The 15,539-nt window shown below is 43.3% G+C and overlaps 2 protein-coding genes across 2 annotated transcripts in view; one reads left to right on the forward strand and one right to left on the reverse strand.

Annotated features, from left to right (window-relative positions):
- The window catches only part of LOC107737490 (histone H1-like), a 121,049-nt gene that overhangs the window by 85,739 nt on the left and 19,771 nt on the right, over window positions 1-15,539 (forward strand). The window lies entirely within an intron of this gene.
- Window positions 1-15,539, reverse strand: part of LOC107737488 (NACHT, LRR and PYD domains-containing protein 1b allele 5-like) — a 30,406-nt gene that overhangs the window by 2,923 nt on the left and 11,944 nt on the right. Inside the window, exons 3-12 of the mRNA XM_016548975.1 lie at window positions 11,809-11,963; window positions 11,546-11,666; window positions 5,097-5,161; window positions 4,780-4,991; window positions 4,406-4,659; window positions 3,734-3,853; window positions 3,505-3,631; window positions 3,392-3,418; window positions 3,216-3,245; window positions 1,461-1,622 (exon numbers count right to left, since the gene is read on the reverse strand). Of these exons, the coding sequence (XP_016404461.1) occupies window positions 1,461-1,622; window positions 3,216-3,245; window positions 3,392-3,418; window positions 3,505-3,631; window positions 3,734-3,853; window positions 4,406-4,659; window positions 4,780-4,991; window positions 5,097-5,161; window positions 11,546-11,666; window positions 11,809-11,963 (1,273 nt within the window). The remainder of the gene's footprint in view (window positions 1-1,460; window positions 1,623-3,215; window positions 3,246-3,391; window positions 3,419-3,504; window positions 3,632-3,733; window positions 3,854-4,405; window positions 4,660-4,779; window positions 4,992-5,096; window positions 5,162-11,545; window positions 11,667-11,808; window positions 11,964-15,539) is intronic.

The following is a 15,539-nucleotide window of genomic DNA, read 5'->3' on the forward strand; positions in this document are numbered from 1 at the left end:
GTTGTTCATATATAATATATATAATTTATAATTTTTGAAAAAGAAGCATAATAAGACAATTAGACAAATACGAAAGAGATACAAATTAAACTCACACTGTAAAATCCAATAGTTTACCTTACTTAGATTTAGTTAGTTCTTTTTTCAAGGCAATTGGTATGCATGCTTTTTTTAAGTAAGCCCAGCTAATTAGATTTTACAGTGCATTTTTTGGATACAGTAGGTTTACTTAACATATCTATTTAACATATTTTGTTGGTTAACATTAATGACACAGATAGGTACTTAATTATGAATGCTATCCCTTTAAGACGGAAGGCATGCATGTAATACTGACACACGTTCAGTTTTCACCCACCTGTTTACGTTCACTTAATCCATAACCGACTGTATTTACGTGAGATACTCTAGTCTACACGATAGACATTTGGACTGCTGTGTGTGTATTTAAGCACTGAGAACTGATCGCGCACTGTATATGAGAACTGAAGAAGTGGAGCGTGCGCGAGAGAAAGCATTTCTATCAGCGCGATTCCGCCTAACCCGCCCTCACTGACTTTAAGTTAATCGACAACGAATTGTGACTCCCGGGAAATACGGGACGTCTGGTCACCTTATCCCTACCCCTTCGGGTGCTGAGGCCATTGTTTCAGATCGCTAGTTCGATTTTTGGTAGCCTATCCATCCGCTGCGGCTGCCATACTGAGACTAGATATGCAAACGCCCCTCATCCGATTGCAATCCAATGACAGGGACGCACATTTTGAAGGACAAGACAGTAGCCTAATTTTTTAGGATGTCCGGTAGTCCTCAAATAACATTGTAGTCCCGTCTCATCTTGTTAACACGGCATAAATTTTGTCATAGTTTTTATCATCAGATATTAGTTTTAGCTCGTCGTTTACAATACAACCGGAGCACATGCCACTGAGGAGAGGGGCGGGGCGTTTAGACGTGCACTAGAGGCGGTTTAGCCAATCACAACACACTGGGCTAGCTAACCAATCAGAGCCCATCGCCTATTTCTGAGGGAGGGGCTTCATAAAAGCAGGAAATTATCAGTGTGTTTCTCAGAGAAGGGACAGAACGGTGCGGAATAGAGGTAAATTATGTGAAAAATAATACGTTTTATAAAAAAAACGAAGCATTAACACGTGTTAGACTGCACCCCATAAACACAATCAAGCCTAGAAAAAAAAAACAGTGAACCACCCCTTTAAAAATTAGTTAAAGAGTGAAATGTGAGGTTTATCATTTCATAAAACTTTATTTGAGCATAGGCCGACATGTTAGTAAATAACCTGTTATGCTGTAGGCCTAAGTAACCGAGCCTAACCAAGATTTTTTTTTTGTTTAAAAACCGGCCATCATTATTAATATGGATATTTTAATGTTTATGCAAACAAAAGGTGCATAGTGCTGCTAATTGTATAACCCAACACTCAGTTTGGTCCCCCCACCTGTCAGACCAGCATCGCGCCCCTGAGCTGTGCGACCGAGCCGAAGTCTCATCAGATCACTTGTGGATGGCAGAAGAGGCGTTTCAAAACGAGCGCGAGCTGAGTGTCCCATAGTCTCTAACAGGCGGCGCATCCATTGCAAAATTAGCGAGGATCTATTAACTGAAAAGACACACAAAGAGAATAGGAAGAACATACAAATAACAATAACAACAAAACTCATAATGTAACAAAATTATTGTCCAGGCTTTTGGAATTACATAAGAAAGTGTAGGCTGCACATTTAAAAACTGCATATCGAAATGTATATGTATGCATAGATTACTCAGATAAACAGCAGTTTTGGCCAAATTCTAGGAAAGCATTTATTTTATCCTTCATCATGGTATTTATCATCATCATGAAGCAATACCAGAATGCCCCACAATCTCAGACCAGATGAGAGTGCAATGTTTTAAACAAGATGGCAGACGGTGCATTTAAGATTAGGTAAAACTTAAATTACATATAGTGGCTAAAGACACAAAAAAATAACAATACCGTATTGACCCGAATATAAGACGACCCTGATTATAAGACGATCCCCCTTTTCAAGATGTATCTTTTGGAAAAAGGCTGTTTGAAGATCAAATCTTGTGTTTTTGTTTTTTTTTTGATAGTATGGTAAATACTGGTAAAATGTACCAATCACATTTAAAAATAAACACTTCTTGCCTACCATAAAAAAAAATAACAGGTAGCCCATCTGAATTATATAACAATTAGGCTATCCATCTCATAGTAGCCTAGCAAAATGTAATTAAGTTAAATCTTATTGTAGTCTTCCAATCGGGGTACTGTTTTATGCTTTAAAATCACTTACAGAGGAAGTTTGGTCCCATCAGGCTAACATGTCAGTCATGACTCATGCCCAAGCGGCAACCTTCCGATCTCGTTTGTGAAACCAACACGGAAGTGACTTAAACTGTAATTAATCGACTGGCCGCTAGAGGCTGGCTGCAAAAGGGAGTCAATCCCATAGACTCCCCATGTTAAAATGCCCAACTTTACAGCAGAAAAAAAATTTGTTTACAGCCTGGTTCAAAACATTATTTTGGTCTATATAGCTAATTTTGCCCTTCATGACAACTGTGAGGGGGGTGAATTTTTTTAATAACTCATCCGTTTAAATTATATTAAGCCTTACAATTCTGCATAATTAAGGGCGTGGCCACTTGTGTGACAGGTGGATTGCCGCTGCAGTCACCGCCGTCGAGTTCGGTGGGCGTGGTTTCAGCAACCAGCTCCCACCTCTTTGCCCATTTTCGATGATCTGGGAGTGACGCGCTGCCAAGATGGCGACGGCTGGCTCCACCCACTTTGAGCTTTGAGCTCTTTAGAAACCTATGGGTGACGTCACGGACACTACGTCCGTGTTTTTTTTTTTTTACAGTCTATGCTCATGCCACTGTAAGCTTTTCTTTTTCTTTTGTTTTCACTCGCGATCTTTTAACAACATTACAACACACATTACATTACGTATTCCTTGGCACGCTCGTTTTACTTGCGTATTTGGTGCCATCTATTGTTGTGGGTGTATTATTGACATGTCAAAGTCTAGACCCTGAATATAATACGACCCATTTTTTTTTTCAGATGTATTTCCAAGAAAAAAAAAAAAACATTGTCTTATATTCAGGTCAATACGGTATATTTAACTTTGCAGAACATTACGGAACATTTAGGCTACTGAATTAACTAGTCATTGTGACTTACTGGTTGAAGAGGTCGCCTGCCTCCATTCAGCTGAAATGAGGCCAAAAATACCTACATTAACTGTATTAAATATTATTCTAGCTGCAGAACAACAGTAAAACACTTGCTTGAATTTATAGCATGCATATGTGTATTCATGTTTATAGTTCATATATGGAGATTGTACTGCCACTTACATACTGAACTGTTTGTGTTGAATTCATCTGAAAGAACACAGACAAAAAATTTAAATATACAAGATAAACAGCTGATCTGCAGAGAGATTTGCAAGTTATTGTGGGTTGTTTACCTGATTCTATATTAACTTCCCATATTTGTTGGCCCTCTTTTGTCATTATACAGAGTTCAATTGGTTCATTTGCATCTTGAATGTGTAAATCAAAGAAGTTGGTCTTGTTGGGTGTCAATTTTAAACTCTGGCAAGAAGTGAATTTAAATATTTTAGAAAGAGGCAGCATGTAAGTCTGGATCATTTTCTAGCCAAAAAAAGAAAGTGAAGGCAAACTTTTTCCAGGTACCGAAGGTTTGATTTTGGAGCCACGAGATGTCTTCAGGGTGTAACTGTCATCGATTTTAAGGGCTTCATCTGGAGTTGGTTTTAAAATCTCCATATTATTTGTCTCCTTCTCCTCCACTTTCTAACAGTGTTAGACATAATTATTTGTTACTTAAACATGTACTTACAGAAGTAGTGTTACAGTTGCTTTCTGCAAAAGCAAAAATATAAATATACTTATATTGTCCATACAATTTGTTATATTCCAAGTCACCTGAAGCCATACAACATCTTTAAAATCTCAAATACTGAAACCTGTTGAGTGGTATATTTCACTTATAATCATAGAGGTTCATACATGTATAATACAGATTCCAGATTGATTTATGTAATTATTTATTTAGCTTTGAAATTAATAGGCTAAATGGCTTCAAAAGACTTGAAAACATAGCATCCTTTATATTCTGTATATGTCTTGTTTGCTTTTGTTGTGTGAAAAGAGGGGCCCGAGGGAATACTATAATGGCAAGATTTTAATTAGACCTTCAGAAGAGTTTGGTTATTGTCTCTTTCAAATAAAATCATCCAATAAGTAGCTGGTTATTATTCTGCAATTGTAAGTAAATGAATGTCAAAATACGTGGACACATGTTACACTGTCATATGGTGCATAAAGCTTATCATTAGATTTTACCTTCTTAAGTCTTTTATCCTTTAAAATCAGGTACACATGAAGGTTGAGAGGAGATATTCTGTTGCGATAAATCAAAGTTTCACAGTGAAATTTCATGGTGAGGTACTGTTGCACCTCTACAACAATTGCCAAGAATGAGAAGGTGGGATTGAGAAGTTTGGCATGGAATCCGCTTAATTCACATCTTTCCAATGAAACAGTACCGTCCTTTACATGAAGAGCTTTCACTGCATCATCTGAGGAAGATTCAAAATCTGTGGACAGTAATGCAATTTAAGTTACATAGAACAAGAGCTCATAGGTCTGGCTTGAAAGGTTTACACGAATGTTGAAATGATTGAATCTGGAGTGAGATATGCCTTACACATACATACCTACACAGACAAAGTGAGGTAGCTGAATTTCCTCCAGTGTGCCAGAGGTTACAGTGATGTCCATCAAAGGTCCACATGGTTTGTATTTCTTCATAATATCTTTACTGAGTGATTTCCAGTCAACAAATCGATACTCCAAACTGACATCACTGTCAGACCGCCAGCGGAGGCTAGTCTCTAAACATTCATGCTGCCCTTCAGAGGAGCTGACACTGAAAAACACAAATATTACACTGATAAAGATGCTCTCAGAATATGTGATATTATATATGTAATGTTACAAGTATGTAATATTTCATAAATATTTATCTCTGTACCTGTACTTGATATTTGCATCAGTTGTGTCCTCTGAAGGTATTTTAACTTTCCATTCAGAATCATCCTGAGAGGGAGAAAAATAATAATTAATTGAATAAAGAAATTAAAAGTAACCGAAATACAGATAAAAGCTTTGTTTCAGTAGAATTTGGAAACGTTCTCTGTCAAAAAATCAACAAATATTCTGATTCTTCATAGGGATGGGCGTATCGATCCTGAAGTAGGCTATATATATATATATATATATATATATATATATATATATATAGTGCCTCGGCAACAGGGGGGCCGGACCAAGCAGGATCGCGAACCTGGCAGCTTTCATCGAAGACGACCACACCAAATGACCACGTATTTTGACATTAAATAAATAAAATCACTGGTAAATAAAACATACCTTAGTATTGACATTTTTTTTTTACTTGAGTATTTCAAATATTTGCATATATATATATATATATATATATATATATATACACTGATGCGAATTTCATTGCAAATATTTGAAATACTCAAGTAAAAAAAAAATGTCAATACTAAGGTATGTTTTATTTACCAGTGATTTTATTTATTTAATGTCAAAATACGTGGTCATTTGGTGTGGTCGTCTTCGATGAAAGCTGCCAGGTTCGCGATCCTGCTTGGTCCGGCCCCCCTGTTGCCGAGGCACAGCGGCAGCTGTTATCCTGGGGATCGCAAGTGGATTTAGTGGAGGGATCCGAGACGGGCTCGTCCTTATCTTGGTCTTCACCGGCTACATCCACAGCTCCCTCTCAGGGATCGGAAGCCCGCTCCGTGGTTTCTTCCCCCCGGAGAGAAAACCAGAAGCTTTATCTGTCTTCCTCCGAGGAGGCTAACGTGATGAGCGTCGACACAGAGGAGACTGTGGACTCGCCACCACAGTCCCTCGCGTATGAGGAGCTTGTGACTCGCGCTGTAGCCAAACTGAACATCGAATGGCCAGCCGAGAAACAGGACGCTCGTCCCAAAAGTAAACTGGACGAGTGCTTCCTGAAAACCAGATCACAGCCTTCATGACAGGGCCTTTCCGTTTTTCCCCGATCTTCATTCTGAGGTTTCAAGATCGTGGGAGAAACCATATTCGTCCCGACTCTTCAGCCCTTCCGTCTCTTATTATTCCAACATTATGGGGCTGAATGAGAAAGGATATGGGGCAATGTCGGCAGTGGAGCAGACGCTCGCGAGCTATCTCTCCCCGTCCTCAGCATCGTTCCTGAAGGCCCCGAAGCTTACAGGTGTACCAGGCCAACCTGCTAAAAGACCTGGATGAGAGGGGGGATGAGGAATCCGACATAGTTGCCAAACTACGTCGGGCCACAGACCTGTCACTTCGGGCCACCAAGGAAACGGCCACAGCCATCGGCCGCTCCATAGCAGTGCTGATGGCTATGGAGTGACACCTGTGGTTGAATCTGTCCGATTTACAAGACAACGACTTTCAATTCTTCCTCCTGAATGCCCTGCTATCCCCTTCTGGCCTCTTCGGTGGTGCAGTCAATACTGTCGTTGAGAGGTTTCAGGATGCGAAGAAACAGGCGGCGGCATTCCAGCGCATCCTCCCTCGAAGATCCCAGGTATGCGGGGCTACTGAGCGGGAGCAGCCCCGGCTGTCTAGCTCCTCATACCGCCAGACCCAGAAGCAGATTGCCGCAACCCGCAAGCCCCCCCACAGAAAGAGCAGGGGTCGGGGCGATGCTCTCGGTCGGGGTCTTCGAAGCAGAAAGCAGATCTGCGGACCGTTATTCTGACTAAGAAGGCCTCGGCCAAGCGGCCCTGACAGAACCATCATCAGGGCCCTGAGGGAAGCGCCCCCTAGGGAGGAGAGATACACACCTCAGTATATGGTGCCCGATCCTCCTCAGTGCCCTCAGGGAGATTCACTGATACCCCTGCCACCCCTGGTGCTTCAGGGCTCAGTGAGCTCCGACGAGCGAATTTCCCAGCTGCCGCCTGTCGATGGTACGACATGGGAAAGCTTGAGGGCACTAGAGCAGTCAGATTGGTTCACTTCAGGGCACCCAGGTGGCTCCTCTAGTGACACCAGAGGCCAGTCTCGAGAGACTGGTTCCCTTAGTAGACTTTCTGACAGCGTGGAAACTTCTGCCAAATGTCTCACAATGGGTCCTGCAGACTGTAGAGAGAGGTTACAGAATTCAGTTAGGTTCTCGTCCACCTCGCTTCAACGGGGTCATTCCTACACTAGTGGGCCCTGAGCAGGCTCTGGTATTAGAACAAGAAGTAAATACTCTCTTTAGGAAGGAGGCCATCGAAATGGTCCCTCCTCTCGACAGAGAGTTTGGGTTCTACAGCCGCTACTTCATCGTTCTGAAGAAGGACTGAGGGTTGTGTCCGATCATAGATCTGCATCTATTGAACCACGCTATCAAACGGTTTTGGTTCAAGATGCTCACTATCAAACAGATCGTGTCTCAGATCAGATGACTGGTTTGTCACAATAGATCTCAAGGACGCATACTTCCAAGTATCCATCCTTCCTCAACACAGGAAGTTCCTGAGGATCGCTTTCGGGGGCAAATCATACCAGTATCTTTTTTTCTGTTTGGCTTGTCACTCTCATCCCGCACTTTCACCAAGTGTGTGGATGCTGCCCTGGCTCCGTTGCGACTCCAGGGCATCCGCATACTGAATTACATCGACGATTGGTTGATTTTAGCTCAGTCAGAGCAGATGGCGGTTCGGGATCGAGATGTCGTCCTAGCCCATATGAAAGAGCTGGGGTTACGGCTAAACTTTACGGCCAAGAAAAGTGTGCTTTCTCCATTACAGAGGACCACTTATCTGTGCGTGGTGTGGGATTAGACGACGATGCAGGCACAGTTGTCCCCTGCTCATATCAAAGCGATTCTCATAGCCGTGAGGGGAGTGAGAGAAGGCCAGTCACTCACTGTCAAACAGTTTCAGAGATTGTTGGGTCTGATGGCAGCTGCATCCAATGTGATACCTTTTGGCCTGCTGTACATGAGATCCTTGCAGTGGTGGCTCAGGACCAAGGGGTTTTCCCAGAGGGGGAACCCGCTTCGCACGATCAAGGTCATGCGGCGATACTTACGTACCTTGGACATGTGGAAGAAACTTTGGTTCCTGTCTCAAGGCCTGATGTTGGGGGCTCCTTGTCGTCACGTAATGCTAACGACGGACGCCTCCCTCAAGGGCAGGGAAGCGATCATGAGTGGCCGCTCTGCCCAGGGTCTTTGTGAAGGCCATCATCTCACGTGGCACATAAATTGCCTGGCACATAAATTGCATAAAGATGCTGGCTGTGTTTCGAGCTCTAAAACATTTCCTTCCAGACCTAAGGGGACATCATGTGCTTGTCCACACACAACACATCGGTGGTCTCCTACATCAACCGACGGGGTCTGCGTTCGCGCCCCTTTACAGGCTGGCGCACCAGATCCTCCAGGGAAAGCTCCTCTCACTCAGAGCAGTTTACATCCCTGGGTACCTCAATCAGGGATCAGACATCCTGTCGAGACAGGAGCTAAGGCCCAGGGAATGGAGGCTCCACCCAGAGGTGATGGAGCTCCTCTGGAGTGAGTTCGGCCAGGCAGAAGTGGATCTATTCGTGTCTCAGGATACGACACACTGTCCACTCTGGTTCTCCCTCCCGCACCCAGCTCCGCTTGGACTGGATGGTATGGTATAGACGTGGCAGAGGCTTCGTCTGTATGCTTTTCCCCTGATCGTTCTGCTCCCGAGAGTTCTGGAGAGAGTACGCCGGGACAAGGTCCGTCTCCTGCTAGTAGCCCCATTCTGGCCGGCCCGAGTATGGTTCTCAAACCTGGTGTCCCTCCTTGATGGCTCTCTGCTGGAGATTCCGATCAGGAGGGACCTCCTCTCTCAGGTGGGGGGCACCATCCTTCACCCCCGCCCAGAGTTATTGAAGCTGTGGGCGTGGCACTTGAGGGGGCACGACTCCTAGCATCCGGTCTCTCAACTGAGGTTGTTGATAACATACTCCAGTTCAGAGCTCCCGCCACGAGTAAACTGTACGCCTTGAAGGGGAAACTTTTCAATTCTTGGTGCGGACAGCAAATGCAAGACCCAGACAAATGCCCAGTTGGTGCAGTTCTGGAGTTTCTGCAGGAGCGCTTCTCCACAAGGTTAACTCCCTCCACTCCGAAGGTTTACATGGCAGACACAGCTGCTTACCACGCCCTTCTAGGTGGTCAGTCATTGGGAAGACACCCGTTAGTTATATTTTTTCCCCGTGGTACCCGGAGGCTGAGGCCGGTACAGCACACCAAGGTGCCCTCTTGGAACTTGCCGGTGGTTCTGGAGGCTTTGTGCAATGCTCTTTCGACCCCATTGAATATATCCCTGACAAGCTGATGAGGATAGGGGATCTTCAGGCACTCGCAGTGTTGTGCCTGGAGTTTCCCCCGGGCATGGTTAGGGTGTTCCTTTACCCGAGACGGGTATGTCCCTAAGGTGCCCACTTCCCTGCCAGGTCCTGTAGTACTGCAAGTCTTTTGTCATTCTCCCTTCCAGGAAGCAGGCCAGGAAAATCTCAATCATCATCCGTGACGGCAGTAAATAAATATTTAAGAACAGTTAATTTATTTAAAACTACAAAAAATGAGATGACAACGGAACAGGAGAAGATGGCACTCTTTCAATCTCCACAAGGACTTGTACTACGGCAGAACAATATTGTTTGTCGCGGACAATTTAGAGATATATAATGCTATGTTGTATAATAAATAATAAGACACTTGGTCTTTGCTCTGTTTTTTTTTTTTTTTTTATAAGAAGGTAACATAAAAGTATATTAAATTGCAAAAAAACACACAAAACTCAAATACTTACGGAGGGAGGGGTTCTAGGAGACCAATCGCTTGCGGTCAATTCTTGCGCTGTTAAATTTTTTGAGAGGTGCACGTCAGGCTATGCCGTAGGCTACCTGAGCTACACACAGTTTACGGCGTAACTACGGCCAGTGTTGGGAAGGTTACTTTGGAAATGTAATAGGTTACAGATTACAAGTTACCCTATTTAAAAGATTTAAGATATTTTTGATGAAATCTGAGGGCCCTCTGACCCTCCCATAGACAGCAAGGTAACTACCACGTTCAAGATCCAGAAAAGTACCAAGATGATCGACAAAGTAGTCCATGTGACATCAGTGGTTCAACTGTAAAGTTACGAAGCTACGAGAATACTTTTTTTGCGCAAAGAAAACAAAAATAACGACTTTATTCCACATTTTCGTCTCTATTGCGTCACTTGTGGACGCGCGTTCACAACAGTATCATGATGCGAGCGTGTGGCGACGCTGACCCAGATACGGCGTAATGACGTCATCACGCCGGATCTGGGTCAGCGCCGGCGCCACCAGACGCTCGCGTCATGGTACTGTCGTGAACAAGATTTTTTTTTTTTTTTCAAAAGCTCAGTCACAAGTACTTGAAAATCTTATTATTTATTTTTTTTTACATCTGATGTTAAAATGATTGAAAGAGTACCCTCCTACAAGTACTTAGGCTTGTAGTAGAAAACAACACTGGTACATTTTTATCTATAAAGCAAGGTTAGGTAAACTTTCAGCTTATCTATGTACCCTTATTTGTCTTATTTCCGGCAGTTACCAGCTACACTCTTCCAAGTGTTTGCTTTTTAACGTACCTCGAGTTTGTACAGAACTGGGGAATACTGCATTTTCGTATTACGCACCCTGGGCATGGAATAATTTGCAAAAAAGATCTATATAAATTTGGTGAATTTAAAGGCATCATAAAGAGAGTGGTAATGGAGGCTTGTGATTGTTGTTGTTTTTTTGTTGAGAGGATATTATGTTTAAATATTGTTCTAATGTGTATTTGTTGTATTTTAAAATGTTGCCTTACTTTATAGCTGCTACCTTGACCAGGTCTCTCTTGTAAAAGAGATTTTAATCTCAATGAGACTTCATAAAGGTAAAAAAAAAAACATAATGCATTAGCCCAATATCGTAATTTATATATGAAGCTCAAATGGAAATGGGCTATAACAGTCTAAGTACTGATTCGGATTTAAAACAGACAGATCACAGATTTAATTAAATAATTTACAAATTTATGTTTCATTTATTTTATTGCCAGTATGCCAATACAAATGAATGACTTTGACAAAGACCATTATTTACAATAATTTAAAACGAAGAATCAGTTGTAGAACCAGTTGTGAAACCGGCGGCTGTAATGTAATACAGCACTTTGGAAGGTGCTATTCATTTTTATGACCATTAGATGGCCACAACATAAACAGTGTTTAAAAGCTTCGAGCACTGAACCTTTTTCCGATACAATTGTGTTGAAATCTTCACTGATTCAGAACGCTTCACTTCACCATCACTACATGAATCATTTGCATGTGCAACCGAATATTCAAAGGAAAGAAAGAAAGAGAGGTATGTTTAGATACACACCAGTTTCTCAGCAACCATCTTTCCCCGGTTGATGGTGGAAAACTTCTTCGATCGTGCGAAATGGTAAATGCGATCATGTTCCTCATGGAGCTTCATCACACGCTTTCGCAGCTGTTTAATACTTCCATTGAGGAGAAAACATGAGTCATCCACAAAACCATATTCACAGCATATAATTCTGCTTGCATTGCTTAAGGCATGAGATGCAATTGGATATTTTATTTTAAAGGCTATATAGACAGAGTTACGAGGTTTGTACTCACTCCTTCTCAATCATCTCAGAATGAGGGTGCTGCAAACGAGAGGCTTCGGCTGCATCTCGATCCAGAGAATTCAGCTGCTCCAGTGAGTTCAGGATTGTCCTGTCGATGTTCTCCTGGTACATGGGCTGCCTCCCTTCATTAATCATTTTGATATCCTAGAAACATCAAAGAGCAATGCAATTAAGCTATGTAACAATTGTAAAATTAATAGTTCACCCCTTCATTCATGTTTCATTCCAAACAACTATTCTTTAGAACATCTTCAGAATGTCTTATTTTGTGTTACACAGAAGAAGAGGTTGAGTAAATGATGACAATTTTCATTTATTGGTAAAATGTCCCTTTAATGTTTCTTTCCACTGACATGCACTAGTTGTCTGCCTACACTCAATGCTGCGTCCAGGAGGAGACTTTGGAGAATGCTGCCAGCATGTCTGAAGCATGTGTAAAACAACTGCAATCCTATTGGTCCACGTGGCCTGTGACATCATAGGCGGGTACCCAACAGTATAAAAGGGCACCTGCTGAATACATCACCAACTTTTGTTGTCTTCGGAGCCGTCTGTTTGTTCACATGTGTGAAGCGTCATCTTGGTCGAGCAGCGCTTTAAGGAATGTGCGCCTCCTTTTTTGGATTTTAACACTTAAGGGCATATTCTAGCTTTTGTGTCTTGTCTCGGCATCTACGCGCTCATTGTGATGAGTCACAATGATAACGCTCCGCTCGCGCTTGTTCCTATTCCCGAGGGATGCGGGGCAAAACGTTTGTGTCTCGGGGCCGTTGCCATGGCACGGTTTTATCTCAGCTCGCGGCGATTGCTTTGATCTGCGGTGTACGCATACCCTTTACATCGGGTTGCCTGGTGCCGCGGATAATGATTGTGTTGCCATAACGATGAAGTGTGAGCACTGAATTGTTTTTAGCTCAGAGCATGCAAAATTTTATCTCAGCTCGCGGCGATTGCTTTGATCTGCGGTGTACGCATACCCTTTACATCGGGTTGCCTGGTGCCGCGGATAATGATTGTGTTGCCATAACGATGAAGTGTGAGCACTGAATTGTTTTTAGCTCAGAGCATGCAAGATCACTGGCGGAGCTATATTTAGCTGAGTTGTGCCTCTCTAATATGCATGTTATTGTGTCTAGGGAACCTCGCTGGGCGTGGATGTATTGAATGGCCTGCTTGCGAGCTTCTCTCCCAGGGTGTTTCAGTGATCTAGAGTGGTAATGGAGAAATGTTCCTTCTTGTGTTAAGCTGGATGGGTTTAGGAGTGGGCTGCCTCCCCAGGCTTCTGGGCATTTTTAAGTGGGCGGTCCCTCTGAATCCCGCTTAGTAGGTTTGGGCTGAGTAGATTGTTACTCTGCTTAGAGTGTAGCTGTCTGTGGATGGTTATGCTCAAGCTTGCTTTGCTCTGGAATATAGCAGTCTGAGGGCAGCTTTGTTCTAGCCTGGAGTCTATGACTAGGTTGGGTTCCCCTTGGCACAAGCTCTCTCGGGTAAGCGCTGAAGTCTTCGCAAATTTCAGCCTTATCTGAGGGAAATGCTATTTGAGGATAGCTGTGTCCAGCCACCTAGTGTTATGGCCATGATTACATTAGGTTTTGATCTCGGACTAATGGTATTTTATGTGTTCGCTCTTTAGCGAATCATTTACTATGGTCTGGATCGTCCTCTTGTGAGCCTCTGGTCAATATACAGTGCTCACTAGCCTACTGTGGGACTGACACTGATTGGGGACCGACCACCTTAGTATAGCCACCTGAGGATGGTTATATTTCAGTCATTGTTATGGCAGGACAGGCTTACTTGAATACAGCTATCTGAGGCTAGCTGTGTTTTACCTTGCCCTTTCCCAGAAACATAGCTATCTGAGGATAACTATGCACTAGCTCCTTGAGCCCTGCCTAGATAGTGCTGTCTCCCTTTATGGGCTCTATAATTAGACAGCCCACCTAGATAGTGGTGTCTCCCTTTATGGGCTCTATAATTAGACAGCCCACTGCTGGTGGTCTTGGCAGTTGCAGTGGTCCCCTTTCCTACAGCCTAGCTATTTGAGGATAGCCATGTGCTAGCTTGGTGATTGCTCATCTACCTAGGGATTTTAAGTAGCGGTCTCCTTGAGCCCTTACCTAGACAGTGTTGTCTCCCCTGCTAGGGTTTTAAGTAGACAGCCCACTCTTTGTGGTCTGGGTAATCACAGTCGGTCCCTTTCTGGTAGCCTTCCTATGTACATAGCTATCTGAGGATATCTATGTGCTAGCTCAGAGACTGCTGCCCTTCCTAGGGTTTTTAAGTGGCGGTCTCCCTGAGCCCTTGCCTAGACTGTGCTATCTCCCCTGCTAGGGTTGTAAGTAGATAGCCCATTCTTTGTGGTCTGGGCAGCTTCACTGGAAGGTTTACCTGTCTATCTAGTAATGGTAGACTATTAGTTTTTGGTCCTGTCATGTAGCCCCTTCAGGTATATAGTTATCTGAGGATAGCTATGTGCTAGCTCATTGACTGATCCCCTTCTTAGGGTTTTTAAGTAGCGGTCTTCCTGACCCGTTGCCTAGAGAGTGCTTCTCCCCTGCTGGGTTTGGTCTGGGCAGCTTTTAGGAAGGTTCATTTCATAAGACCCCTTGGATATAGCTATCTGCGGATAGCTGTGTTCTAGCTGGGATTGTTAGTAGCAATCTTTCAGCTCCTCTAGGCTTCCAGCCTCTTCAGTGGTCTTATGTATCATGGCTACTATTGCTCACATAGCATAGCTATCTGAGGATGGTTGTGTTCCTAGTTTGGTTAGGGTTCAGCAGCCTAAGGCGTCAGTGGCTTGGCCACTTTCTGTGGAAAGGTTTGGTACATGTCTGTCACCTCCTTGGTGCTCTCTCACAAGGTGGACAGGCATGCTCTTCAGCATAGCGTGATTGGATATCGTTCCCCAAAGTGTCCACCAGGACGCAGCGTTGAGTTCCCTAGAAGGGGAACGTCTCGGGTTACCTATGTAACCATGGTTCCCCGAGATGGAACGAGATGCTGCGTCCCCTTGCTATGCCTCGGCCTGCCTGTTTACGTCTCCTCAGACAACTGAGTTGGTGACGTATTCAGAAGGTGCCCTTTTATACTTGTGGGTACCTGCCTATGACGTCACAGGCCACGTGGACCAATAGGATTGCAGTTGATTTACACATGCTTCAGACACCGGTCATGCTGGCAGCATTCCCCAAAGTGTCGGACGCAGCATCTTGTTCCCTCTCGGGGAACCACGTCACATTGGTAACCTGAGACATTTTGTTAAAATTAACTAAAACTATTATTATTATTATTATTATTATTATTATTATTAAATTAAAAAAACAATAAAATACTAATATTTTGTGGGGAGAAAAAAAACTTAAAACAAAACTTTAACAGAAAATAGAAATGTTGCTTTGCTAATCAAAATGCTATAATAGTATATAAATAATACTAAAATAAGACTGGCATACACTTTCTGCAATTGTACTGCAAATAACCCTAAACTGACATATTTCAAGGGGCATTTAACATAAACTATGTGGCTTTGATTTGTAATCCACAGAAGCAGTTGTTCTGTACTTACCCTGTTGAGATTACGTTGTGTCTCAATGATGTTCCTCTCCACTTTGTCTGCATTCATCTGCAACTTATCATCCAAGGCCACTAAATAAGTGACAGGCAGGGCCGCATTAACCATTGGGCTAGGCGGGGCTGAAGCCCCGGGGCCCAAGCAAG

This window comes from Sinocyclocheilus rhinocerous, unplaced genomic scaffold (assembly GCF_001515625.1).
Source record: "Sinocyclocheilus rhinocerous isolate Xijiao unplaced genomic scaffold, SAMN03320098_v1.1 scaffold2902, whole genome shotgun sequence".
In the NCBI taxonomy this organism is placed as follows: Eukaryota; Metazoa; Chordata; class Actinopteri; order Cypriniformes; family Cyprinidae; genus Sinocyclocheilus; species Sinocyclocheilus rhinocerous.